This window comes from Chelmon rostratus, chromosome 19 (assembly GCF_017976325.1).
Source record: "Chelmon rostratus isolate fCheRos1 chromosome 19, fCheRos1.pri, whole genome shotgun sequence".
Lineage (NCBI taxonomy): Eukaryota > Metazoa > Chordata > Actinopteri > Chaetodontiformes > Chaetodontidae > Chelmon > Chelmon rostratus.
The window spans coordinates 17,757,403-17,785,227 of NC_055676.1; the positions used below are offsets into that span (position 1 = coordinate 17,757,403).

General features: G+C 41.8%; 3 protein-coding genes across 4 annotated transcripts; 1 reads left to right on the plus strand and 2 right to left on the minus strand.

The window, feature by feature from the left end:
- Positions 1-193: 193 nt before the first annotated feature.
- On the plus strand, positions 194-3,710 carry dolk (dolichol kinase). The gene is made up of 2 exons (XM_041960464.1): positions 194-316; positions 960-3,710. Exon 2 carries the CDS (start codon positions 1,100-1,102, stop codon positions 2,669-2,671), a length of 1,572 nt encoding a protein of 523 aa, XP_041816398.1. The 5' UTR covers positions 194-316; positions 960-1,099; the 3' UTR covers positions 2,672-3,710.
- A 593-nt stretch (positions 3,711-4,303) lies between these two features.
- On the minus strand, positions 4,304-10,163 carry phyhd1 (phytanoyl-CoA dioxygenase domain containing 1). 2 transcript variants are annotated; one of them, XM_041960432.1, is made up of 11 exons: positions 10,074-10,163; positions 9,004-9,162; positions 7,836-7,911; positions 7,701-7,748; positions 7,557-7,612; positions 7,410-7,472; positions 7,292-7,313; positions 7,071-7,199; positions 6,782-6,898; positions 5,972-6,098; positions 4,304-5,178 (listed from the first exon to the last, which is right to left on the minus strand). In XM_041960432.1, exons 1-11 carry the CDS (start codon positions 10,104-10,106, stop codon positions 5,130-5,132), a joined length of 879 nt encoding a protein of 292 aa, XP_041816366.1. In that variant the 5' UTR covers positions 10,107-10,163; the 3' UTR covers positions 4,304-5,129. The 2 variants fall into 2 exon arrangements, with proteins under 2 accessions (XP_041816366.1, XP_041816367.1); XM_041960433.1 differs by lacking the exons at positions 9,004-9,162; positions 10,074-10,163 and adding an exon at positions 8,891-8,974.
- A 1,143-nt stretch (positions 10,164-11,306) lies between these two features.
- lrrc8aa (leucine rich repeat containing 8 VRAC subunit Aa) lies at positions 11,307-26,692 on the minus strand. Its single transcript, XM_041960126.1, has 3 exons — positions 26,546-26,692; positions 17,858-19,982; positions 11,307-16,597 (listed from the first exon to the last, which is right to left on the minus strand). Exons 2-3 carry the CDS (start codon positions 19,970-19,972, stop codon positions 16,322-16,324), a joined length of 2,391 nt encoding a protein of 796 aa, XP_041816060.1. The 5' UTR covers positions 19,973-19,982; positions 26,546-26,692; the 3' UTR covers positions 11,307-16,321.
- Between the last annotated feature and the right edge of the window lie 1,133 nt (positions 26,693-27,825).

Sequence of the window (27,825 nt, forward strand, 5' to 3'; positions counted from 1 at the left end):
CATGTTTTATACTGAACTTGCTATAATGCAAATACAACTATATCTTTTTTTTTAAGTTAAATACTCAGAATGCGCTTTCTAAATGACAAAATACTTTAAAAACTAATATCATAAGTAAAAATACACAAAAAACAAAGAAAACCACGCCTTTAAGAGACATCTTACGGTTGTACCACGTGACCCGGCTGTCAAATATGGCCCCCTCCTGCTGCGTGTGAGAGAAGGGACAGCTGACAAAGGAAAGAAACCTGTCAAAAAGAACGTCACCTATTCATATCTCAACGCACCTTCGCCCAGATAACACTGCACTGATGTGGTACGTACGCTTGTCTTAGTCAGCCCGGATTTAATTTCCATTCTGCCTGCAGTTTTGTGCTCTGTGGCGTTATGCTAACTCGCTAGTCAGCTGTATTTTGCCGTTAGCTTGATGTTGTACGAGGTTGCAGCATCCTTGGCTTGCAGAGGGACGCGTTTCTCACCTCAGTGACGATTAGCTGGCCCCACTCGGCTGCATTAGCAAGGATTTAACAAATGACTGTGCTTTTCTTTCTTTCTTTCTTTTTACCGTATCCGTCAGATGTGATGGTCATGTGTTAACATAACCTCCCCAGCTGATTCAGCCTGTTAGAAAGTCAGTCCAGCCTCCACCCCCCACAGGAACAAAAGGTTCAAGCTGATATAGAAAGAGCTTACACTTCTCCTGGGGTCGCATTCATGTGCTTGGAGAGCTGTGTGGATTTTACAGTTACTGGGTCAATGTTCAATGTGGCCATGGTTCATGACGGACAGCAGATAAAAAGCATGAGTAAGCGTCACTGTTAATATTAGCTAAGACAGCTGATGGTCTCAGTGCAGACAGTCTCTCAACTACAGGATTCAGCAATGCTTATAAATATTTTAATTTTTCTATTTTCTGGTCATCATCCTCACTGATTTAATTTTTCCATTTTTTTCCCTAGACATCCTTAGCAAGTGAAAAATGCCTGCCAAATGATGTAGTGTGCCAGAGAGAGGAACTGACAGAAGAAGGCCATCATTGTTGCAGACCATCTGTTCAGATCAACCCTCCTCCCTCCCTGCGAGCCTCCACCGCGCAGTCATGCAGATCAATCCAGTGTTTGTGGAGTCCTCTGTAGTTCTGGCTGTGGTGCTTTGTGTCCACATGGTGGTGTGGAACCAGCACTCCTGGTGCAGCATAGCCCTCTTCATCCAGGCCTTCTACGTACAGCACAAATGGGACCGCCTGCTCAGGTCGGGGGGCGCCGTTTTCCAGTTCCGTCCTGCAGCTAACAGCGGCATTGTCCCGGCCTCCATGGTGATGCCTTTGCTGGGCCTGGCGCTGAGAGAAAAGTGCTCCGCCTCAGGGAATGTATACTTTGAGCGCTTCTCCATGGTGATCACCATCACAGGCATGATGCTGGCTCTGTTTCTGTCCCTGATTGCGCTGGGCATCACGAGACCCGTACCCACCAACACGTGTGTGATCGCGGGCATGGCCGGCAGTGCGATTCTCTACACGACCAAACAGACGCTGACCGTGTCCGAGGTCATCGAGGTCTTGGAGGTGCTGTTGATCTTCGTTTATCTCAGCCTGATTGTGCTTTACCTGCTGCCACGCTGCTTCACACCCGGAGAGGCACTCCTCATCGTCGGCGGAATCAGTTTCATCGTCAACCAGCTCATCAAGCGTTCCCTGAACCTGGCAGAGGTCAAAGGTGATCCTGTGAACTATTTCCTGCCAGTCATTGTTGTGGGCTCACTGTTGCTGGGTGTTTTCTTCACCCTGCTTTTCTGCTTCATGGAGTCCGAAACCTGGGTGTCATCGCTTTTCTTTCACATGATGACAGCTGTTCTGGCCCTGGGAATCCTCATGCCGTGGCTCTCCCTGTTCATTGGCCGACACCCCATCATGTGGCTGCTGGACTTTGTCACATTAAATGACAGAAGACTCTGTCTGCTGGGATACTGGGTGTTTCTGGCTGTGGTGGCCACTTGTGTTGTGTTACACCAGAACTACCAGCGCCTCTCAGGGTCTAAGAAGCACCAGGCCTCCACTGTTGTCAGGAAGTACTTCCATCTGATTGTAGTGGCCACATATGTTCCAGGACTGATATATGACAGGCAGCTGCTCCACGTGGCGTCTGTGGGATGCTTGGCGGTTTTCTTGTTCCTGGAGTACGTGCGTTACTTCCGGATCAGGCCGCTGGGTCAGCTGCTCAGGCAGGTGCTCACCTTGTTCCTGGATGAGCGGGACTCTGGGCCTCTTATCTTAACCCACGTCTACCTGCTGCTGGGAATGTCTCTGCCCATATGGTTGTTCCCTGGGCCATGCGCCCCCAAGGGGATACTCCCTGGTGCTGGCGGCTTGGTACCATATGCAGGTGTGTTGGCTGTGGGGGTCGGAGACACTGTGGCGTCTGTGTTTGGCAGCACCATGGGGGAGATACGCTGGCCCGGCACAAAGAAAACCATGGAAGGGACAGCAACATCGGTGTTTGCCCAGATCATCGCCGTGGCCATGTTTCTCATCTTTGATGGGAGCATCAATCTGAACTCCACCTACTCCTGGATTGTGGGCTCCATCACTCTGGTGGCCATGCTGGAAGCCTACACCTCCCAAATAGACAACCTCCTACTCCCACTCTACCTCTTCATCCTGCTGTTGCTTTGATTGGACAGATGGCACAAACAAAAACAGATCCATCCCGCTGTCCTTAGCTCTTTCTGGGGGAGAGAAACTACAGTGAATTTGTAAAAAATATGACAGTAGTAGTAATAAAAGTCCCTGTAGTGGAAGTAATTTTCACTAGCACAAGAAAGTAATAGTTAAAAGCTTACAGCTTAATCAAGCCGGGTAATTGTTATGGCGGCAGACATGATGTTAGCATGACATAAGAGTCTGTCGCCTTCAGATCACAAGTCATTTCAGTATTAGTTGCTTTGAGGAATGAGACGATCACTTGCGAAAGAGTTGTAAAATTATTCCTTGTCTGCAGTGACAGTGGTGGTGTTCGGTTTCTTCTGCTGACCACGAGGTACTCGACCTCTGACACTAACAGCTCCTGAATTATGCAACAGGAGATAGTCTAGCAAAGTGGGAAAATGTCCTTTACACAAAAGAGTTCTGGACAGTACAGACGCTGCTAAATGGCACATATTGATCATCAAGGAGGTTTTCCTGTCTCGTTCCAAACGGATACATGCCTTTGTATTGCCTTTGAAGAACATTATTTAAAGTTAGCTTATTGATATGTCTTTTTCTTAATCAGTGTTTTGTTATTAGATTATTTTGCCTCCCCGATGGCAATATGAAGTACTTACTGCTGAAAATATTTGCCTTAAGAAGTATATTTTCTATCACTCATTATCTATTGTAGACACTGTAGATAAAAGCATGGCAGCCCCTCTCAACTCTTCTTCATAAGGGCTGATTTATACTTCAGTATGGCAAAAACTCACTATGCTCCTGCATGACACTAATGTGAAATTCAGTACTGTAACATGTACACAGGTATCCTACACTATTTTCTTTTGGTAAATTGACTTAATATTTTTAAGGTTTGATGGGACCCCTTAAAAGTAAACTTAACGTATACATCTCCTTGTGATACTGAGCCTACAAACCCTGCAAATGTATGGAGTCTGTAGATAAGCTTTGGGCCAAAACGATGAATGTAGGCCCTTTATTTTGAGCCTTTGAACTTTTTTTTTTTTTTGCAACATATTATTGAATATTTGTTTTATAGTAATGTCTTTAAACATCATCAGGGTTCATCTCATCATTCTTGGATGAGGATGCTACACTTTTCAATCTGAAACGTGTTTTCAGCATGAATTAATTGGCAACCTTTGGTTTTGTGTTTACCTGTAAAAGTTCTTTGGTGTTTTTTATGTTGTAACAGTTTATTAGCATGATCCTATTAGTATGTTGTTTTTGCCATCATCCTGACATTGAAAAATGTAATACTGCATGTTGAGTGCACCAGAGAAGAAAGATAACATTGATATGCCTCATTCTTTAGTCCATTTGTTTAATACCCATTCTACGACTGAGAAACAGGACTTGTGTGACCCTCCTCTGCTGGGTAAAACATAAATAAAACCAGAATGCAATCATTTGTAAACAAACCGACAACAGTTTTCTGAAGTGTTCCTGAGCCCATGTAGTAACATCCTTTATACAATCATGTGCTCACAAAGTGGTGAACCTCGCTCCATCCTCACTTGTGAACGACTAAACCTTTCAAGGATGCTCCTTTCATATCCAATCATGACACTATCACCTGTTACCAATCAACCTGTTTACCAGTGGAATGATCCAAACAGGTGTTTTTGGAGCATTCTACAACTTTCCCAGTCTTTAGTTTGAAATGTGTTGCTGTATCAAATTCAGAATAAGCAGATATTTACAAAAACCAATGAAGCTTATGAGGTAAAACAGTAAATAGATTGTCTTTGTAGTGTTTTCAATTGAGTAATGTCAAAAAGGATTAGCAAATGATCGCATTCTGTTTTGTTTAGGTTTTACACAACATGAACATTAACACTTTGCTTTCTCAATTTGATTTTAAAATTAACAGAGGTTTGGATGTTGTGCTAAATAATCATTCATACATAAATTTGGATTGTTTTTCATGTAAGTTCCATCTTAAAATGAACATACTTGAAAATAGAAATCTTACTGTGGTCTGTAAAAATACGAATCTGCCATCTTGTTTTGACACAAATTTGAACAAAAATAATGCTGGCTGGTGACGACGTTGACGGGGAGTTGCTGAATAAAGGTATATCTAAATATCAGTTGTATTGTGGGTGTCCATGTAAAATTAATTAAGAAGTTTAAAAATGTTTATTCAAATTAATTTTCCAGTCTATTAAAAATTCTCATTTAAAAACATTCATCACAAATGTGAATTGGTCTCCGTTAATCCAGTATCGACTTGGCTGAAGTAGTTCTGCATCAGGCTACATACGAGCCAACATGTAGCTCAGAGGGACAGATGGTGTCAGAGGATACAAAACAAGCCATGAGTTTGGTTAAAATAATCCATACATGTTGGTCCGGGATCGGGAAAGAAAGGATTGTGTGTTTTTCCATGAGCTGCAGCCAAAATGGCAAAAAACATCCTTCATTTAGTGTAGAGAGGCGGGAAAGGGAGCTCTTCAGTGGGTTGCAACCTTGAAGGACCAAAGAGGTGGAAACATGACAGATGGGTTAAAACTTAGATACTATTTGACTCATTTTTAAAAGAAGACCTAACACAATCTTACAAATTAAAAGTTGAATCCATAAGCAATAAAACACACCCTTCATCAATTCAGTACAGGCTACTGCAGCAGGACCAGGAGCTTATGGGGGCTAATGTTTGCTAACGTTAGCTAACTTTTGTGGCTCTATAACAGACATTGCTGAGTCAATTTGATGACTTTATCTACTTGGGCTACAGTTAATGTTAATTTTAGCACTGACAATTATCCCACAGTTGTAACTTATGGCCTCAGCGGCCGCTGTTCAGCATTTGTTACGTAGTCTCACTAAAGCTACGTTAGCTGCAAAAGTCCCACTCTGCTTTTGCTGAACAGCTCCCACTGTGGCTAAACATGGCAACTATGAGACAATGACACATATTTCCTTCCTAAAGTCATCATCAGGCAACACAAGCAGAAATCACATCTCAGTGTATTTACTTCTTGTTTTACTCTTGTGAGAAAACCATTGAGCTGTTCGCAAATATTAGCTAACATTAGCAGAATTTAGCCACCATCATGGTCATACCAGACCACGATGAGCTGTAGCAGCAAAGCACACGAGTGTGCTGAATTTAGCGAAGATGTGTTTTATTGCTTGTTGTACAGTCACTTTAGCGTCTTAGGACTTCATTCATCCCTCTGTGCTGATTGTGACGACCATCTGCTGAAAACAACAAATAGAAATAAGAGAAACACCAACCAAGCTCTAATAAACCCTCACCAGTTGTCAGGGCTCCAGCGGGTGTCCTGGGACTCCATGATGTGGAAGGTGTAGACATTGCGAGAGTCTTCGGAGGAGTTTTCAGCGCTGCGATGCACCACCTCCCCGTGGATCAGGACTACACCACCTGAACACATAGCGGTCGATAGGTACGCTTAAAATGTGCAGTAGCTGACCCTTTGGTGAAAAACCCAACAAAATTCAACCTACAATGATAATATGAAAACTAGCAAATTCTCTCATTTCAGGAGCTGGAAACACCAATTTTTTGGCGTTTTTTCAGGATAAATTCCTTAAATTTAATCAACATTTAATCAACTATCCAAAAGGTTGTAGATCATATTTCTGTTGGTTCGTTTTACATGTTGGTAGATACGTGGTTTCTTTTTCTTGCTGTGAGTGAGACGAGAAGACACCACTTTAATGTCTGTACAGTGAATATGAAGCTACAGCCAGCAGCCAGTTAGCTTAGCTTAGCACAAAGACTGGAAATCGGGGGAAACAGCTGGCCTGGCTCTGTCCAAAGGAAACAAAATCAGCCTGGCAGCACTTCTGAAGATCATTAAGTAACACTTTTTATCTCAATACTGTTAAAAAATTATGGTTTTTACAGGAGGCGATTGGCTGGGCATCTCCCAATGAGGGAATTTCATGTCAAATTCTTCCTTCACATGACGTACTTCTACACATCATTGGGTATTTTTTCCTTATGTTGCAAACTGTGTAAATCCCCAATACACCCTCTGCTTTAAGATACCAATTTCTCAATCACCTCGTTGACAATTTAAATCTAAAGAACAAGTGAATTACCTTTTTTTACAGGTGTGGGGACAAACTTCTCATCATCGTAGGTCTGCTCTCGACCAGTGAAGTCTGTCAGGGGGAAGGTGCCTGGTGGGGTACGCACCATACGCCGAGAAATACCACCTGGGCAAAGGCGTGGAATATAAAATCACATGCAAAAAAATCTGATCCACTAAATCATACAGTATGATGGAGAGACCAAACTGTAGCTGGATGATTATTATTTAGTGTTCGGACTGGGTGGAGTGAGGACTTCAGGGGCAACATCGCAGGGTTAGTTATACTGTGAGCTTACTGTTGTGTGACCCCGGGATAAACCACAGGCAGCCATTGTTAACAGTGGCGTCTTCCAGGGCGATCCACAGCCCCATAACTCTGCCCAGCGGCTCCGTGTACAGGAATGTGGCGTCTTGATGCGGCGTCACTAAGAAACACACGAAAATCTGAAAGACTATTTCACGGAAAGGATGTTGCATATGGATTTCTGTATCTTTGAATCAATTTTCCTTTCTTTACCTTCCCCACCGATCCCTGGTTGCTGGAGGAGAGAGAAAGAAAAAATTGTATCGTGAACTCCCCACACGGCGTCATCTGACATTACAAAGCATCTCACAGACAGACTTTAATGCTTTACCTTAAAAATGAACATGCTTTGCAGTATCACAGGATGCACAAGCTCCAGCTTCTTCGCTATGCCCTGAGAGAGCGAACCTTAATGTGAGTGTTGGTTATTCTGTGACTCAGTGCATCGTTCTCTGATATCGTCCAACAGCTCACTCACCTGGATTCTGGGTGAATGTGTAACCTTTTTGTATAATGGTTCATAGGCATGCAGGGCTAAAAGACAGAAAACTGGGGTTAGTTATGGACTTCTGCAAAGCCCTTTGAGCATGACGTTGGGGAAAAATATGATTAAAAATCTTACCATGTCCAACTTTATTTAGTGACCGCTGTTTTGGTACGATGAATTCCCCTGCACGACGAGAAATGCTTCACCCATCTCATTTAGCATTTTCATCATATAAAAAAACAACAGACAGGCTCGAGAGAATTTCTTTACCTTTGTCATCAAAAACTCCTTTCTCAAAGAAAAAGCGGATCTTATCTCCACTGGTGATGAAATAGTCAGCGTTTCCCTGCAGGTCAAAAGGTTAACATCAGTCACCTGATCCAGCAGGGAATGACTGCACTACTAGTGTTCAAAAGTTTGGAATCGCTTGCCACAAAAGCTTAATTCAGTACACATGCAAATGTGTTTTTTGGAATGAAGGGTTTGCAAAAAAGTAATGGTTTTGTACATGGAGAACAAATGATGTACAATAGTTCAACCATACTGACAGTTAAAAGAGCAGAATGAGACAAAAGACCTCTGAGCAACAGTGAATTAAGAATTTAAGAAATCACCAGTCACTGGTAAAACAAAAATAGGAGCTTAGCAGATTTAAATAGGGACAGGTTCCTGTTTCAGTGCCTAGTGCAAAATAATCAGCAACTCTTTAACCTTCACCATTGCACCATTGGAGTTGCATCACTCTCCATAAGCCGACTGACAAATCACAGTCTAAACCTATTCAATCTAAGCACTGAGCAGACTGCAGAGAGCCCAAAGAAAAATGGGTTTCCAAAACATTTAGAGCACAATCGCACCACACATACTGATTTATGGTCACTTAGGCTTCTCTGGACTTGAAAACAAATGCAAAATCGAAGGGTTTTTGAGGGAAAAAATGGTTACAGCAGCATTCTCTCCTGTCATGCAACAATGTGGGGACATCGACTGTTTTAATTACTTCATTTAAATTATTTTAAATGTAAATACTACATTTGGTGCTTGAACAATGTTGTTTCAATATACACTGAAAAGCCATTGTTGAAGGAAAGAACAAAATTATCAATATAACAGGTAATTCCAAACTTTTGAACATTAATGTAGACCCCACTGACACTGACTGGACTGTTGACATAAGAGTTTGCTATTAGCCTGAAAGGAGGGACACTCAGGGTGGAGGTAAACATTGAATCAGCGGAGGGGTAATGTACCTACAGACTGTGTGAGCATGATCATGAAGGGGAAACTGGCTTCCTGCAGTTAATGCACATCAGTGGCAACCTTACCTGCATCTTTACGTGTGATATGGTGGAAGCATGTGGAGGAAACATCATGGGAGAAAACTGAGTCACTGACACTGTTAAAGGCTCATCTCACAGTGCACTGCGCATCAGGTCACCTGAGTTTTCAGCTGCTCATCGTGGTAGGTGGAGAAGGTGGTGCGGCAGTGCTGCGGGACATCCATCTGGTCCACTATCTCGGCCATCCTTTGCCTCAGCTCGTCGCACTCCTGAGCGGTCAGCAGCCCGTCCAGAACCACATATCCTTCCTCCAGGTACTATCAGGAGGGAGGAGAGAGATGCAGGGTCGAGATGTGTGCTCAGGAGTATTTTCCACAGGTGAAATTCATGTAGTCGAAGAATCTTTTTCCCCTCATACTTAAGTCCCATCTAAGGTCTAACGTGCACTAACTGGTCCACACAAAGGGGCTGAAACACCACTAACTTCTATAACACCTACATAGAAATCATATTAAACATGCTTATTGAATATTTGCACAAAAGTTTTAAATAAAGAAATAGCCCTTTCCATGTGGCCATTTAAAACTTAAACTTTATATTGTTCTATCGCTGAATTGGAAATTGCGTTATATTATCATGTGTATTGTTATCTGGATATGAAATGACCTGTATCAAGATATCAGATTTTGGGCATATCGCACAGCACTACACCACATACATTCTAAATTCAGTTGCATATCTAACTGCATTTTATGAATGCTGCTTTATTTTCTATTGTTATGAAACACTTTGTGACATGTGTTCTTGAAAAGCAAGCCTGTATTTTAAAAATAAACTTAGTAACTTGCTAAAGAAAAAAGTATCTTGATCTCAGTATTTATACATGTGGCTGAAAGAATGAACAAAAACATGGCAGATTTACTCTGGTGCCTTTCATGCACTGCCAGAATAAGCATTTGCTCGTGCAGACTTCCTTTAAGGGCCACTTGTGGCTGCAGAGTGTTATGTAATGAGCCTGAAATGTGCACAAACACTGTCATTTCAGCTACATGAATATAAACCATACAATCTTGAAAGGAATATAATACAATCGGCGAAAATAAGTCTCTAAACAATTCTGAGAATGCAACTACAGACATATTTTAATATAGTACAGGAGGTTGTATTTTAGCATCAAGTTCAGGATATTAGCTCTTTGTTTTTACTGTAACGTAAATGTAAAACTCACCTTTTGCACGTCCTGATCTGTCATAAAATCCATAGTTGCTTGTTCGAAGAAGTGCGGTTCATAGGACAGATACGATGTAAAACATCCGGGTAATCTCCAGTCTGCATACGTATCATACCATGTGACCTGTCTACTTCAATTAAAGTGTAACTATACGCACGCTCTAATGGGATTTTGGACTTTAACTCTTTCGTTGCAGCACGCAGGTGGTGGTGCTGTAGTAACTCATGATGACCTTTAGATGTCGCTCGTGTCGTTGCTGTAACATGGAAATAAACACTCATGAGCTATAGCACCAACTTGTGGCCACTCTGGTTTCAGTGTTTACATTCATGATGCTTTATACTTCTGCAGTTCGGATTAAATACTGTCATTGCCCCACCTTATTTATTTCACAGCTTTGGTGACTTTAAAGATCAAGATTTTAAAAACATTATGGATTAAAATACCCAACAGATTCAGTTTTGATATTTTCAGTATAGACTTTTACTTGTTAAGGAGTACTTTTATATTGCAGCACTACTATTTTATTCAAAGAATACCTCTTCCACCACTGCCTAAATATACTGTGTATACTGTGTACTGAGTGCTGGTTAGGGATAACAACATGCTAATCAGGAATGTTAACAAACATAATATATATATATATATATATATATATATATATATAGTTTTATCATGTTGAACCTTCTTTCTTATTAAATAGAAAGAAGGACAACCCGCAGATATAAACAACCTGTGATGAGGGGTCACAAGAGCACTTGTGCACTCTCAGAATATGTTGCTATCCTCTCAGCTGATGAGGGCACGTGCTGAGCTGGTGAAAAGGAGAAACAGCTGAAATGGTAAGTTGCCATTATTTGGATGGCCTGGCTGCCACTGAGGAGCAATGCAATCAGTATCCCCTGTGAGAAAGAAAAAAATGCTCAATAACATTTCTACAGCAGATATTTTGATGTGTCCCAGCAGGCAGAGCATAGGCACAGTTAAAAACATAAGGACTTGATTCAAAGTAAGAGGCTCACTACGACCCCAAATACTGTAGAACCAAACCATTGTTAAAGAAATGAATTACACCCGAAGTCAGAATGTCTGCAGAGATAAGGGCCCATCAGCTGACTTCTACTTAAGCATTTAAAATAAATTTCTCAGCAAAGCATTCAGGACTTCCCCTGAAATAAGAAGCATCGTGCACCAGATGAGGAATTAATACTCCTTGCAAAAGGATTTAGTGTTAAGTGTTTATTATCATGTGTCAGAATGGTACAAAAGTAGGGTCTGAACATTAGGAAATCAAAGATCAGTTGTCCATTGTTACAGACGTCCCGCTTAAAAAGTCAGTGTTCAGTCCACTTGGCAACAATTCACTAATAAAGGCCTTCACACGTGTGATACAGACGGTGCTGACTGAAACAAGTCTGTCCATCCAGTTTACAGTTGATGTTCTGTCAGGGGGCTGGCTTTCCGTATGGCTATAATGCACACAAGTTCAGCATCAACAAACTCATGCTGCAAGAAGTAAATGGACGTGAAGCCCCGAAAAGAAGGAAACCAACAATCTGTTTTCAGATATCCCTGATCGACAGGCATCAGAATACAGAGGTGAATAATCTTACACAGTAAATACAATCATGTATCTAAAAAAAGATTTATACATAGGTAGATATTAGATGTCGATGCAATCATGGCAGTTTTATTTAATAATGCAAGTTGTGGGTTCATGTGAAATGGTACGTGACCGTCTGAAAATGTACACACCTCGGAAATATTACAACGACGTGCACTGTCAGACTCAATGCCCACACTGGAGGGTCAGGAGGGTGAGTTCACCTCTGTTACAGTTTGCTAGATTGAGTTGTTTCTGTTCAGTCGTGAGCTCCTGTCTTGTTTTCTGGGAGGGGAGGGAGCTTTGTCCATAGAAATGAGAAAACTCTGCAGTCAATCATGCTGCCCTTACACAAACTACGCTGATTAATGCGTACATAACATAAAAACATAAGACCTTTTTTGATAGTTCGACGGCACACAATTCAAAGCAAAATAATTTTGGCGCTTTTGCACAGAATGAAAAAAAAAAGGCTTGTAAATGCATTGATTGGGGTTATTTAGGTGAGAATGGGCCACTTCTGACGTGATGCTAATTAAAGTGCTAGCATACAAGTTTTCACGTACGCAAGGGGAATGTTATTAGTCACCAAAAAAAACTTCCTTCGGGTGCGCCGCAAATGGCGGACTGACCTCATCTTGGTCATTCACTGACGCTGACATGCAGGAAAGCGAGTGGGGCTGCAGGTCAAATGTGCTCATCTTGTGACTCAAAGGGAAGTGACTGTCGAGGCCCCAGTCACGGCTCTGGTGGTCAGGAGAAAAAAAACGACTGAGGCCATTCCTGGCCAAAATATTTGCGGATATAAAACCAGAGTTAGCAGGAAAAAGTGACACCCAGAAACATTCAGCTGACTACAGATGTGTCATGGTGCTGACACAGACTGACCACAATAAAGCTGGAATAGAGAGAGGCTAGATATATGAATCGATCAATATGTAGCAATTTTAGCAAATCCAAGGTATGAATTACTTCCCAGTGTTGCCCTGAGAGAGATTTTTATGGCACTCATCATCTTTTAAGAGTACAACAGACTAGAACTTAGTTGCTTCCCAAGTTATCATTAATAGATTGATAGAATACATGGGGTGGGGGGCATGACAGAAAAAGTTTGAGAACGACTGGACGAATCCAACCAATGACCACCAGGTTAAGGCCAAAACACACCTGACACAGTAACTGACAGGCTTTGTCTGAACGTCCTGGTTTGACACTGTGTGGTGCACTGCAGGAGGGAGAGTTTTAGTGTCAGCAGCACCGGCAGCTGCACTGCACCACCACCATGAGCCGTGTTACGATATCAAATTTACTTTGGAGTGACGTTAAGTTGTTGACTTGTCCCTTTATCTACAGCCAGCTACTGCATTACAGGATATATATTTTTGCAGCTGAATGTGCTAGTGCTTGATTTACTTGCCTATTTGCATTCAGTGTTTGACATCCGCATCCAGGTCACTATCTGCAGAATGTCGTATAAAACATGTTTTTGCTCCTAGCTGCACCACAAAAATCAAACCAGAGCTAACATATCAAGGAGGACGTGCCGCTCAGACCAATCTTTTTTTTACAAATGTTACATACGCTGGAAAAGCTGAGATTGATTACTGCCTTCCTCATTTGTTCCTTTTTGCTGTCACCTTTGCTTCTAACTTTAAAACTGGTTGCGAGTCAACACATTCATGTCTGAGGCTCTTCTTTCATAACAGGACTGCATATGAAGCACTTTAGTAATGACCCTTAGAAGGGCATTTAGATTCTCCAAGGCCCCAGTAAAACAAAATTCACTGTGAACAAAGGTGCAATTGTATTATTACAGTGAAACTTCCCTTAAATCTTTTAAAAAGCTATAATCAAAAAGTAACAGCTGGTAACAATAAGACCACATACCATATGACTGATATGTATGAAACAAAAGACGTTAAACATTTCAACTTAAAACACATGAAAAAAACAAGTGGTGCACATGGTGTTTGTGATCATTAACGGGGCATAAAGCTTGTAAAAGATAAGGCCATATTTGCAACGAGATACCTGGCTGGAGTAAACATAGCAGGGTTACTCCAAATGATGCTATTAAATCCAAGGTCTTAACAAGAAAAGTGTTTCAAGCAGACCAAGCATGTTGCACTAATTTGGACCATGGATGTGGAAATAACATATTCGGCATACTCTCTGCGAATAAATGTTTCCCTTGTGTAGGTCGGTCAAAACCAGCTTCCTTCACTCTGTAATTTCCTGTTTGTCCTCTTTTCGGATAAACAAAGTGCTGACAAATGTCCAGTTTTCCCTGGAGTAAACAGAGCATGATAAATAGAAGGGCTAGCATACAAACAGCTGTGCACTTGAGCCACCGCCACAAGCACTTTGCTTTTGGTGACTGGCAGTACCCTGCAGCTGGTTAAGACTCTCCTGCGTCACATCTGCAGGAGTTCATCCACTTGGAGGCGCCATAGAAATAACAATCATCTCATAATTCAAAGTCAAACTGAGCATTAAAAAAAGTACCTTGATTCTTGCTTGATTCGTTGGTCATCTAATTGTTGTATGATTAGCACTGTGCAAGCTTGCATATGTTTCTATCAAATAAAGACAAAGAAATCAGCTGTGAGAGGGAGTGAATGTCTGTGACCCTGTAGCTTTAACACAGGGACAGCAAACACAGGGTGACACCTTGTGTAATTACAATCTTGTCAGTGAAGCAACATATTTTAGTCTTCAATTGAGCAAAGGTCACTTAAGATCTTTGACTAAGGGTATATGCTCCATAAGAGGCTTAAAATAAATCATTAAACAAAGCAGTGAATCAATGGCTATGTGGCATTCACTCACTCACTGGATTTTCATCAAGAATTAGCTTCAATGTTGAACCAATCACAATACAGCCATGATACCACTGTGCGGTAGTATTTAAAACTATCAAATTAGACATCTTTAAGTCAAAATAAATGATTGACCTTGTTTCAACAGGCCAATCACTATCAATCTCACGTACAACCCTTATTCCCAAGAAGCTCAGACGCTCTGTCAAGCATAAATCAAAACAGACTGCAATCATTTGCAAACAAACTGTGTTTACTGACAAACGTGTTACGAAGTGTTCCTGAGCTCACGTAGTAATCTCCTCTATACAATTATGTGCTCACGAAGTGGTGAACCTCGCTCCATCCTCGCTTGTGAACGACTGAGCCTTGAGGATGCCCCTTTCGTACCCAATTATGATACTATCCCCTGTTACTAATGAAGCTGTTTACCTGTGTTCAAACAGGTGTTTTTGGAGCGTTCCACAACTTCCCCAGTCTTTTGTTGCTCTTGTCTCAACTTGTTTGAAACATGTTGCTGCATCAAATTCAGAAAAAGCAGATATTAAAAAAAATCAATGAAGATAAGGTGAAACATTAAATATATTCTGTATTTGTATTGTTTTCAGTGGAGTGCATGTCAAAAAGCATTATCAAATTATCACATTCTGTTTTAATTATGTTTTGCACAACTTCCTAACTTCTTTGGAGTCAGGGTTGTAGCTTAATAAGACACACCAGTAATGTGTGTGATGTTCAGTCATGCAAAATAAGGCAAACCCTGTTTCACATATCTAAATAAGACATGATGTGTCATGTGACATGAAGTGAAATAAAGAGTCCAAGAAGAATGTGGCATTTCTCCACCACAGCTCCCCTACAGGCCGAGCAATCGCCTGCCTCACAGGCTGACGTTATAAATCAACAACTGTGGGGTATTTAGACATTCTACTGTAGAGTTTGTTCCAATTAGTTTCTGCTGAATATTTGACAGCTTCTCTTTGATGTCATTTTGTCAGTCCTCTGAGTTAAGGCCTACGCTGCGAGATCAGCTGTGGGATGATCTGTTGATCTTCATCACAGAGTCTTTTTGTTCACATAAAAAGATGCCTCCAAGCATGTTGAGCGTACAGAGTGCCTGGAGAAAACAACAGGACCAAATCTTCATGCCTCAGCAAATTGGCTGTCAGTCGCACGATCATTTATTTACTAACATCTGCCAGTATTCTGAGCCACACTGCACCGCAACTGCAAAAATTTCAGGAGTAAAATTTTGAGTCTCAAGGCCAGAGAAAGGTCAGGCAAACGCTGCTTTGAGCACGTTGAATTTGTGCAGGTATCACATGATCAGCAAAGAAGTGATAGTGAGCAAATTTAGCTCACTGCAAGGCTGAATCGTGCAAAGTTTGTCCTGTTTTTTTGGTTCTCTGTAATAAACAGAATTGCTTTAGCAAGGTCCTACTGTGGCATGCATATTCAACATCACCTGTCTGCACCCTTGCAGCTTTATATTCAGGATGATATTACAGAAAATCCACATTGCTGCAGAACCTCTATTTCATCACCGAGCTTGGCTATAAAATATTTCCTTGGCGACCATGAAACTAGTGATTTCCAAAAAGACATTCTTGGAGGTCTTGAAATTTGCACCACATCTGTGCTTTTACAGGTCCTGCCAGGGAAGCCCCAAGCACCAACCAAACAAGACATGACTTTTCCGAGGCCGCATGGCCAATGCTGCTGCAAACGTCCTTGAGGTTGGCCTGCCTTCATAAACAAAATCACTGCTCGTTTATTTCTCCAATCATCCATCTCTGCTCTGCAGCTCTCTGCTGAGGTTTGGCTCAAGCTTGCTCCTTATCGGCCCTCCAGAGCTGCTCTTTGACTTCTGATGGCAGCGTATTGAACAGGTCCTCCTCCACCACCAGACCGCTCCTCTTCAGCAGCCGACACTCACCGAGCTCCACTGGGAGACACTCAAGGCGGTTCCCTCTCAGCTCCAGCTGGGTCAAGCCGGTGAGTTCTCCGAAGCGTGACGGCAGCGTCTGCAGGCAGTTGTTTCCCAGATTCAGAGTACGCAGCTTCTTGCACTTGAACAGCTCTGGGGGCAAAGTCTCGATCTGCAGTGGAGAGGATAAGAGGAAGAATAACGAGAGGTGTAAGTTAGCAGTGATCAGAATGGCTGAGCTCTTCACTTTTTAATCCATATGCCTCGAACCCTTTATTTGTTTATGGTCCATGAACTCTTTCAATCTCTATTCACTGATGTCAAATCGCAACCCATCAAAACACCTACATGGGCACAATTACACAGCTCATTTGAATTGATAATATGCTAACAGTGTTAGGAGGATTTAGATAAGAGTGGCCTTAAAAACACAAGAGACATCAGAAGGGTCCCATTTAATGGAGCTATTTGTGGCTGCACAAAAACCTGCTGGAACCTATTTCAGTGTACAAGCAAACACAGTAAAACAGCAGTAATAGTGGCCTTTACTGAAAACACATGATCCTGTACACATTTAAGTGAAAATTTGTGCTTTCAGGAGAATGCTGTTTCTACGCACAAAATCAAAGTCATACATGGCAAATCAAATAAACAGCATTTCACCCAAAGCCAAATGGACTAACCAAGCTGTGACAGTAACAGCAGGATTTAGCACTGCCCTAAGTCTTTGCAACTGAAAGGAACAACATCCTAAAGCCCACTTGTGAGGGTTCACCTGAAAAGTGATAGCTAACTGACTCAGGAAGTCTCTAGAAGAAGTGAGCTGGATTTCACTGTGAAAAGGGGAAGGACGACATCATGTTCAAAGAATCATAATGTGAAAAACTGGGTTATTACACCATAAATGTGACTAAACTTTGAAATACCTCATTATCTCTATTTATTGGCCTGATAGAAGGAGAAAACTCAATTGACAGTAAAAACCTGTGCTTAATTCCTGACAAGAGCTAGACTGACAACAGTTAGTATAAAGCGACTGCTGTGTGCAACTGAATCGATTTCTTTTATCTGAGTCAATGGAAAGCTCATAAACGGACCAAGACTATATCAGTGTTTTCAACCTTTTTGAACTTCTTCTTTGAAGTTCTACATGCACCCAAAATCCAAACTTCTAAGAACACGTTAAAACTAGGAAAGTTTATTGATAATACTGTCAAGCCTCAGTCATGTAGTTATCTTTAAGGCCATAACTCCCAACCTGTCTATGAGCATCTCAGCATTTATAAGTGCTGACCTTTGTAAATACGTTATCTGGCCTTTGAGCTTATCTTATTCACACATGATAAAGAAAACTAGAATGCAGACAGACAACCTTTTAAAGAGCATGGGAAATGAGACAAGCTTTCACTGAAATGAAAACATGGCCTCTCACCCTGTTTGCTGTCACAGCTAAGTACTGCAGGTTCTGGAGGAAGCCTACATCAGCGTGGATGCTGGTCAGATTGTTGTGACTCAGGTCTAAGAAGCGTAGCTTGCGACAGAAGAAAAGCTGGCTGGGGATTTTCTCTATCTTGTTCCTGTTCAGATACAGCCTCTCCATGTTGGTGAGTGTTCCGATCTGAATGGGGATGTAGGCGATCTGGTTGTACCACAGCTTCAGGCACACGAGCCGGTGCAGGTGCTGGAAGCTGATGATCTCCTCTATTGTCTTCAGATTGTTGTCCTTCAGGTCAATCTCCTGCAGGTTGTGCAAACTAAAGATGGAGTGTGGAATGCGCTCAAGATCGCAGCGAACAAGCTCAAGCTCTGTCAGGTTGACCATTTTCTTCAGGCTGTTGAGCACCATCAGCTTGGTGCCTTCGTTATTGATGGAGAGCTTCTGGAGGTGCACGCCCACATCCGTCACCACCTGCGGCAGCTTGGTCAAGTTGCTTTTCAGACGCAGCACTTTGAGCCTTTTGAGCTCCCTAAGACCGTCGATGACAATGTACCGATTGTTCTCAGCACTCAGGTTTCCGGTTAGGTGCAGCTCACTGAGGTTCTTCAGGCTGTAGATCCACAGTGGGATCTCCTTGATGTCTGTGAACTTGATGTGAAGAGACTTGAGGTTCTCTCTCAGGAAAGCAAGAGCTGGAGCCTCAATTTTAGCTGGTGTGTGATACAGCCACATCTCCCTCAGGTTGGAGAGCTGGGCGATGATTGGCGGGATAGTTACATCAGGGATAAGTTCCAGCTTGAGCACCTCCAGCTCAATCAGATCAAACACTGTGTCTGGGATCCCACTGAGCATGAACAGATGCAGCTCCAGCTTCTCCTGGGAGTTCTTGGTGATGCGCTGCCGCAGCTTCTCCAACGTCCACTCATTGTTCAGGTTCAGCTGCCTCAGCTTGTTCTCGCTCACCTCTGACAGAAATACAGCAAAGCGTTTGGAGTAAAGAGGGTCATACTGATCTATCATGTGTAGCATGAAGGCAAAGTCGTTCTTCAAGTCGGGGATATCGCTGTAGCTGCTCTCCTCGCGGATTGATTCAAAGGAGTATCGTTTGAGGGAGCGGCTGAGCATCCAACAAAGAGTGTACATGCAGATAAGCCCATAAACCACCACCAAGCTGATGTAGAAACAGGCCAGAATCTTGAAAAGAGTTGCTAATGGATGAGCACAATAGAACATGCTGTACCCTGTTAGTTTCTGAATGTTCACCGAACACACCACACTGAACCTGATGTAGCGTACATAATAAGCTGTGTAGCTAATTATTAGTATAAACTTGATTACTTTGATGATGGTCTGACGTATGTAAAGACGGTACACTATATCGCCTTCCTCTACATGGATCCTGAACTTCTTCACCTTCTCAAAAAGAGCCTTGGCCTGCTCCCCTTCCTTCTTATCTAAAACCCCAGTTTCAGAGCGATCTACAATTCCTTGTTCAATCCTGGACTTTGTTCGTTGGAGCATGGGCACGCTGGCCTCAACATCCTCGCTCACAAATGAGGCCTTCTTGTCCATCGAACCGTTCATTTTTCCCAGAGGCTTGGGGTCGCTCTCTTCCACCACGGTCTCAGACAAAGCTCTTGTTGTCCACGGGGAGTCAAAGCACTTGAGGAGGATGGAGACAAAGTGCTCCAGTTTCGAGCTTGTGCGGGGGAACTTGAACCAGAAGTTGCTGCAGGCCAGGAAGATAAGGGTGTGGAGTAGCACCAGATATGGAAAATATTTGGCAAACCAGTGCAGTTTGTTCTCGTAGCAGACAGCATCGACATAGTTATATTGATGACGGTCGAGGTCATACTGAATGCCTTTGGGTTCCGGTGCATAGACAGCGCTCACATTTGGGATGGGCACGGTCTCACATGACTTGTTGACCACCCACTTGCAAGGCAAGCAGATCATCTTGTCCTGTGTGACCTGCAGCGTACCACCGAACACCGCAATCATCAGCATGACGATTGAGATGTAGTCGGTGAAAACGTCCCACCATGGCTTCAGGATACGGTACGCTGGCTGGGTGTCAGCAAAGTACCGGAGTTCTGTGATGGGAATCATGATGGTTTATCTAAAAAGACAGAGAAAACAGGGAATTGGTTGGTGACATGTCAAGTTCAAAATATAATAGATTGGATTTTGGAAACCTTTATGTGTTGGGCTAAATATTAGTAAATCAAAATGTTATTCAACAGTGTAACTGAGGAAATTTCAAGCAAAGATGCCAAAATTTCTCTGATTTTGACTCTTCAAATGTAGTTCTTTCTTGACATTTTTTTTCTCCTCTGTGATAGTAAAATGAATATCTTTGGGTTTTGGTTTGCTGGTCCAGACAAAACACGCAATTTAAACATTTATGCCCACACTGAGATGCAAATAATGATTATTTTCATTATATAATTTTCTCAATTAATTGACTGTTTTGTCAACAAAGTTTCAGTATTGTGTAAAATGTGTTGGAGAAATTCTTCTTGTAGATTTGAGAGTGTTAATTCTCTGACGATCTACAAACACGGTGTGATCAATCAGATCTCTTTTACGTCATGCAGCATGGTGAGAAAACTAATCCAAAGTGTTCAGTGTCAAACTTTCAGAGCATTCATCTTATACAATGAAAGAACAACAGAAGACAAGTTGCTAGACTCATAAAATGCAAATGACAAGACTGACCGGTCCCTAGAAGACTTCCTCAGTGAAGTATTAGTTCAGTGTTAACCAAATAGCCCTGTTGTAGTTATAGATGTTATCTGTTATCTCACCTAATGACCTAACAACTGTAGTACAGAGAATCTTAAAAGAGTCTACAAAGAGTTTATCTCCCACAAATGGTCGTCAAAATTTCTCAGAGCAAAGGTGCCATCTTCAAATTAATTGTTTTACTGAGCAACCATCCAAAGCCTGAAGACATTCAATTTACAACAGAAAAAAATCCCATTTGAGAAGCTAAAACTGGCAAATATAGGTTTTTGCTTGAAAATGTACTATATTAAGCTATTAACCGATATCAAAATTGTTGCTCATTACTTTTCTGATTGGCATTTCTTCTTTATTTAGTTGATAGTGACAGCTGAAGAAAGACAGGAAAGGCAAGGGAGAGAGCAAGACACGCAGCAAAGGGCCCAGGCTGGAATTGAACCTGGACTGTAGCGTTAAGGGCTCAGCCATCATACATTGTTTGCGCTCTAACAGGTGATGATGGACGAATCCACACCCAAAGCCCTAGAATATCAACAGCCTCTTTAAGTACAGAGCAATGATGTAAGACTACATTTCCTAAGGGATCAAACCAAGTTCATGTAGCCTGGTGTAGTTACCTCTAACTTTTAAACAATAACAAATGGATACCATATTAATGTCACCACTTCATGTCTGCTATTTTTACATTTCAGTAGGACGCCTAGTTTAACTTAGTCCTGTGTTTCTTATACTGTGACAACAGCATGTGTGGCATTTTTACAAAATGACAGAATCCCATGTAGAGCTTTCTAAGCACTGATCTGAAGCTCTAATCAATAAATCCTATACAAATCCACTTCAGTTACCTTACATACAGCCCAGTCAGCATGTTTAAGGCCAAGTGTGGAGGCTTCCAGACTGGTAGCACACAAAGAGTCAGTCATTATATTTGCTGTATATTTACTGCGCATCAGGAATATCCTGAGCATCCTTTATGTGCCAACGCAAACTGCGGTTCAGAAACGGCAGAGCAAGCCAGAGGCAAAAGGACCACAGATCCTGACACAGCACACATACACACGCACATGAGTCATTGTTTCTTCATGTCTTCTGATGTGCAAAAAAACCCACCACAAACATGCCTGACTATGTACTTTTTCTGATGAGTTTTATCAAATGTGTTGTTTTCACTCCTCAAAGCACATAAAATAAACGACTGGGGACATGGAGGTAAAGTCATGATCAACAACTTGAACTTTGACTTAAAAAGTCTCCCTGCAAAATGGAAGTGAGATCAGGCTGCTGACCACGAAACTACCAAGCCCCCAAACCAAGAGTGTCTCCCAGCACGCTTGAGTGCATCTGTCAAACCACGACTAGGCTACTTCCTCACACAATAACTGTGAGTAATGCAATAAATACAGCAATCCAGTTTTTCTCTTATTCAAGTTGCTTCAAAACTCAACGTTACTGTAGACTAAGCTGTCCCACTGAATAAATTACTGTGGGCGAACCACATCTTCTGGCTTTTCTATGAGAATATACAGTACAATATCATTATCTTATCATGTCTGCTTCCTATTTCAATACGGAGTTGGGAGGAGTTGGTTTAAAAAAAATCCCTGTCCCCCTGACTTACAGGAAAAAGGATGAAAGAGGATAGCTGGTCAAGTGGGCACAAAAAAAGCCTTGTTTGATCCAGTTCAAACCAGAATGGCAGTACAGTCGCTCTGGGCCTGCTGTTAGGTTGCTGCTTTACTTGAACTCAGAAACTATAAAACACACAGTGTCCCAAACAGCTGCCAAAACATCTTAAATGTAATAACTCCCTTGGTATTAAAAGTAGCAATACAATTTCCATTCCACTGTATGGCAACAGATAAATCAGACATCCAAACCCAGAACAATACATTAAATATGTATGGGCTGACCATGAAGCAGCAGGGGTGTTCCCTAATTCAAACTATAGATAAAGGCCTGTCACGTGACTGCACTGATAAGACCAACTAAACTGCATAAACAAGGATTCATGTAGTATCTTTTAACAAAAAGCTTCAAGCTTTTGAAGAGCTTCACACAAGCATCCAATTCCAGATCCAGTAAGCTCACAGTGTGACATAATCGCAGTCACTGACATCTTTGGTTTAAAAGAACATCCGAGATTTGTTTCACATTATCCTCCCACAGGAAAATAAACAATGGTCTGCGAGCACCTTATCTTGTCCGTGCATCGCACTCACTGTCCTTCTTCCCAAAACCACGCCTTCTGGATTTAAACCAAGGACTTCTCCTTCGAGGAACTAAAGCTATCTGACCACCCTCACCTACCATCAAAAACAGGACCAGAGGGATATGACGCTCTGATCAAACCTAGATGAAAAAAGGTCAAGGTTAGATGGCGACTCTGCCCTGCTTGGCTTCCTGTTTGTAGCCCTACCCTGGTACATTTCTCCTGCATTTGTTCCCTGAACAGAGCTGCTTTTGTGTAGGCAGCCTGTGTCAGTGAGGCTCTGACATGTGGGCTGAGAGAGCTGCAGGTGTACCTGGCTGCTGTGAGAGCCAATATATTGCAGAGCCAACGATAATTTCCCTCAAGGACACTAATGCCTCTCAACTGAAGCTACAGTCAAAGAGAAAAAAAATCCCAACTGATATGTCTCTGCAGTTTAAACTCTATCTCCCCCTGAATGTACACAACGATGAATCATTCCTAACTGACATTGACATTGACAAACTGAATTTTAAAAAATGATCGAATAATTCAGCCCCAGGCTAACTACACCTCACAGGGAGAGGATGTCCATGCTGTGAATCTGGCAGCCAGCTGAGACATTTCTGTACCGAGTCTGCATTTTCTCTTCATGCGCATGTCAGTTTCCTTTGGGCCTTACAACATGCAGGAGAGGTAGATAAAACTCAAGTTTAGCCAGTGTTTAGAGCTAATTAGCAAATGTTAGCATGCTAATACACTGAATAAAGTTGGTGAAACATTACACCCACTAAACATCAAGAATGTTGAGACTGTCATTTTGAACATGCTAGCATTTAGCTTAAGCTGCTAGTATGCTTGCTCAGAACGTCTTGTTGGATAGACAAATAGCTATGGAAACCCCTCCACCCAACACCTTTCTGACGTCAGTATTGGGGGGCTGCGTCTGTCCATTTCCGCAACTTTATGAAACCAACGCTCCAACATGCGCACCCATTTAACGTGCTGACCAGCTGTGCAGTGAGAAAGAAGTCATGATTTTCATCCTTACATTATCATCCTACTACTGTCTCTTTTCATGTGACCACCCATACCAACACTATGAACGGCTTCCAGGTGAGATTGTGCGAAGTTATCCCCATATTTAAATGATACTGTGTCCATAAGACTTGGCTTTTCACTCCAGCTTTGAGTGTGGTTCTTAAGACATAGTATAAACTCTTTTAAGTTTCAGGCGAGTTTGGACAACATGTCGTACCACCTACTTCTTCTCAAGTATTACCCAACCCTAAGTCATGTTTGTCTTGTGTGTGTTAGACTGGCAACCTGTCCAGGGTGTGCATCGCCTCTTGCCAAATCCATGCTGGGATAGGCTCCAGACCCATTGTTGAAGAGGATAAGTGGTTTAGAAAAAAAAAGGAAAGATAATTGGAAAGACGGATGAATGCCAGCATTACCATCGCTAATAGTTAGCCTGAACTTTTATTGCATTCCATCAGATTGATATGTGCTTTTTGTGTTTGGTATATCTCTCAATATTCTCCTTGAAACAACTTCACAAATTTCCATCCAAGGGCTGGAATACATCCACAGGACCTTCAAAGTCCCAGCACCAGAGAGCCTCACACATTTACTGACTTCTTCTCTGTCCTGATAGTAAGCATCCCACGATACAGCATGGATGGGTGATTAATATGCGATGGCACACTGTTCACCGGCTTTTAGTTGTTGGAACCATTAAATCCAGATCCCAGTGTTGTGGTTGTTGCTGAACCCATACTGGTCTAGATGTAAGGGAAAATTCAAACAAGTGTCAGACCAGTTTCAGACAGGATCACAACAGTCTCAGACTCTCTCACAGTGACAGTGAGGGGGCACGACAGGGCTGACACACTCGTTTGACACAAAATTAATCAGCCTACTTATCATTTTTCTCTGTTTTATATGATTGTACACTGAATATCTTTGGGTTTTGACTTTAGCTGTCATTTGAAGACATCACATTGGGTTTTAAGAACCACAAATTAGCATGTTCACTAGCTTCTGACATTTTGTAGTATGAATAATTATGCTGGAACACTGTGAACTGAATTTTAGGATGACATTGACAAAGAAGCTATTTTTAATGTGGAAAGATTATGTTGGGCAAATACCTGAGCTGCTGGATAAGGCCTCTGAACTGATCTGGCGAATCAAAACATCCCAAAAAGTCTGTTATGGATTTTGGTCTCGATTGCATAAATAACCTTTCCACTAGTAGTCGACCGATATGGGTTTTTCCATGACAGATGTCGATATTTAGGGAGCAGGGCGGCCGATATATAATGCCAATATCATGTTGCTGGTTTTAATTGCATCTGATAAATACAACAATTTAATGATAACAACAAATGAGACACAGTTGCATTTAAAAACCACTAATGCATTAATCACTTGAAAACAAAAACCTGCAGGCATTTTTTTAGTTTAATCAGCCGAGTAGGTTTTGGCATCAGCCAATGCTGATTATCTTAAAATGCAATATATAGGATGATTATCACTACTTTCCACAAATAAAATTTATTTGGTGAACACACTGTCTCACTCTGATTTTTATTCATCTGCCTGTTGCTGTGTTTAGCTACATTCTAACTGGTGTATTTTGTAAAGGCATGGTGTACTGTAGGTAGAAAAAGGTTCAGGATCACATTCTTTGCAGCTGACAAGGGGATAACAGACACCCACAGATTCTACCAAAACATGAGAATTTTCCCGTTCCTCCAAAGCAAAAGCCTTCCTCTTGAGTTTCACAAACAGATTTATCACAGCTTCTGTTCTCAACCCATCTGCCCAACCCTGGCAATGGTACACTTGCAACATCAAAACACGGAGCAGACAAGGCAGTGATTTCAGTCTTAACCAGGTCTAACTGGTTCTGGCTCACAAAAGCCACTTTTCCCTTTCCTAAAGTCACTGGTGATGTCATGTTCACGCATTAACACATGCTCACAGCATACGTTTCAGACAAGGGCCCTTCAAAACCACTTAGCTGTGGCATGTTGATGATTTAACTTGACTAACGTGACAGCTACTCAGCCAATATTGGACAGTCAGATTCGCCCCTTATCAGAAAGGACAACAATAATGCTATAAAAGATCCTACACGGACGTAATAAAAATATCACACCAACCACAATAAGCTCTTACATCCATGTTACAGCGACACAGTATCTCCAGAATTACTGCAATATTCGTGTCATAATGAAGACACCCTGAGGGAAGATTAATTCACTCTGAACTCAAAAATACATCACAAAGAAACGAGTAATTCACAAAGAAAATACTACATATAAAACAACAGAGCTTTGCTGTTTTCCAGGACCTACAGTTAAAACCATAGATCACAATTTTCAATTAAAAAAAAAATCAAATCCATTGTTTCTATCGCAGTGATTTATCGGAAATATTGTTTGTCATAATACCAGAATAGCGTTACCTTGCTGGCCTTCAGCCGTGGACGAAACGTTACTGGCGCGATCGAGAATATTTCATTAGCAATTTACCTGGGGTTAGTAACGTACTCTGATGAAATAACATGTAACCTAACCCGGAGAGCGACCTTTCATTAGGTGGGCTTCTCCTCGACAAGAGTCAGCCGAGTGGCGACGGGGAAACGATGTCTCATGCCGATGCCCAGTTAGGAAACTGCGGCAGTGAAACCACTCCGAGCCGCGCAGCCGGCCAGTTACCACACATGAGAGAAGACCCACCTGTTTTATTAAAGCCGGTGTCTCTCGCCACCTCCGCACACGGGTGACACATTTCTCAAACGTTTCTCGGCAGCTGCTGCTGGTCGGACACCGGGCCGGAGCCCCGCACGACGGCAACGGACGAGAAAACCACTCGAGTGCACGAGCCGAGCGGGTTCGTCGGCTCTCGCGACGCAGCTGCACGAGACTGGCGGAAGTACCGACACTCAGCCGCTGTCAAGATAAAAGCACGAAGTGATAAACTGTGTGTGTTTTTTTTGTTTTTGTTTTTTTTTTTTTATAAATATATGAAAAGGTTCCTCACCCCACTCACCTGTTCATGTCGCTGTGTAGGGCGCACGATTTTTTGCTAATAGCTTGATGATTATGGGCAAATAATATATTCACAGAGTGTTGAATAGTATTAGACCTGTTTGGCTCCAGTCAAAGAGTCAGGGAAAGGACTGTATTCCAGATATCACACTGGGTTATATTTTCAATCTGCGTGTTTGTACCTATACTTGATGCATAATGAGGACCGGAAGTTTTTAAACCAGCAGAGTGAGGGCATTTTTGGCAGGTCCTCACAACTTCAAAGGGCTGCTTGAAGGTTAAGACTTGGTTTTAAGGGTTAGATTAGAGTTAGGTTTAGGTTAGAGGTAAGCCTTTAGTTGTGATGGTGAAGGTTACAAGGACAGAAGTACAAGTGTGTGTGAGAGAGAGAATGAGAGAGAGGGTGTAGCCATGTATTACTCATTATTATTATAATCTATGTTATATATATATGTGTGTGTCACACACACACTGATATACATATATACATGCATATATATAGTGGTTAGCTATAACTTACTTATAACTAAACTGGCAAATATGTGTCTCCATAGTTATTAGTAGTAAAGAAACATTGTAACATGCAAAGTAACTCAGGCATACATAACAGTCAGTATGATTAGACATCATTATTAGCCTAAGGACGAGATATTACTGCCTATCATATTGACTTCATAGCGGCTGTGTGGCTAACTGCTTGACATCTATAGATCTTTTACTGTTAATCACATTCAATTTGCTATATTAACATGACCATAATGAAGTACAGTATATCATGTGCAAGGTTCACAATGTGTAGGTATTATAAATCAGAATGTAAGTAAGACAAAGCAATAGGGTTTTTTGTTTTACTTTAACATATAACTGATTAAAATGTGCATTAAACCAACTCAAAGTGTCTGTCATCACCACTCTAGATATAATGTGAAACAACTGCATATATTATGGATATAACTGACAAGACTGTG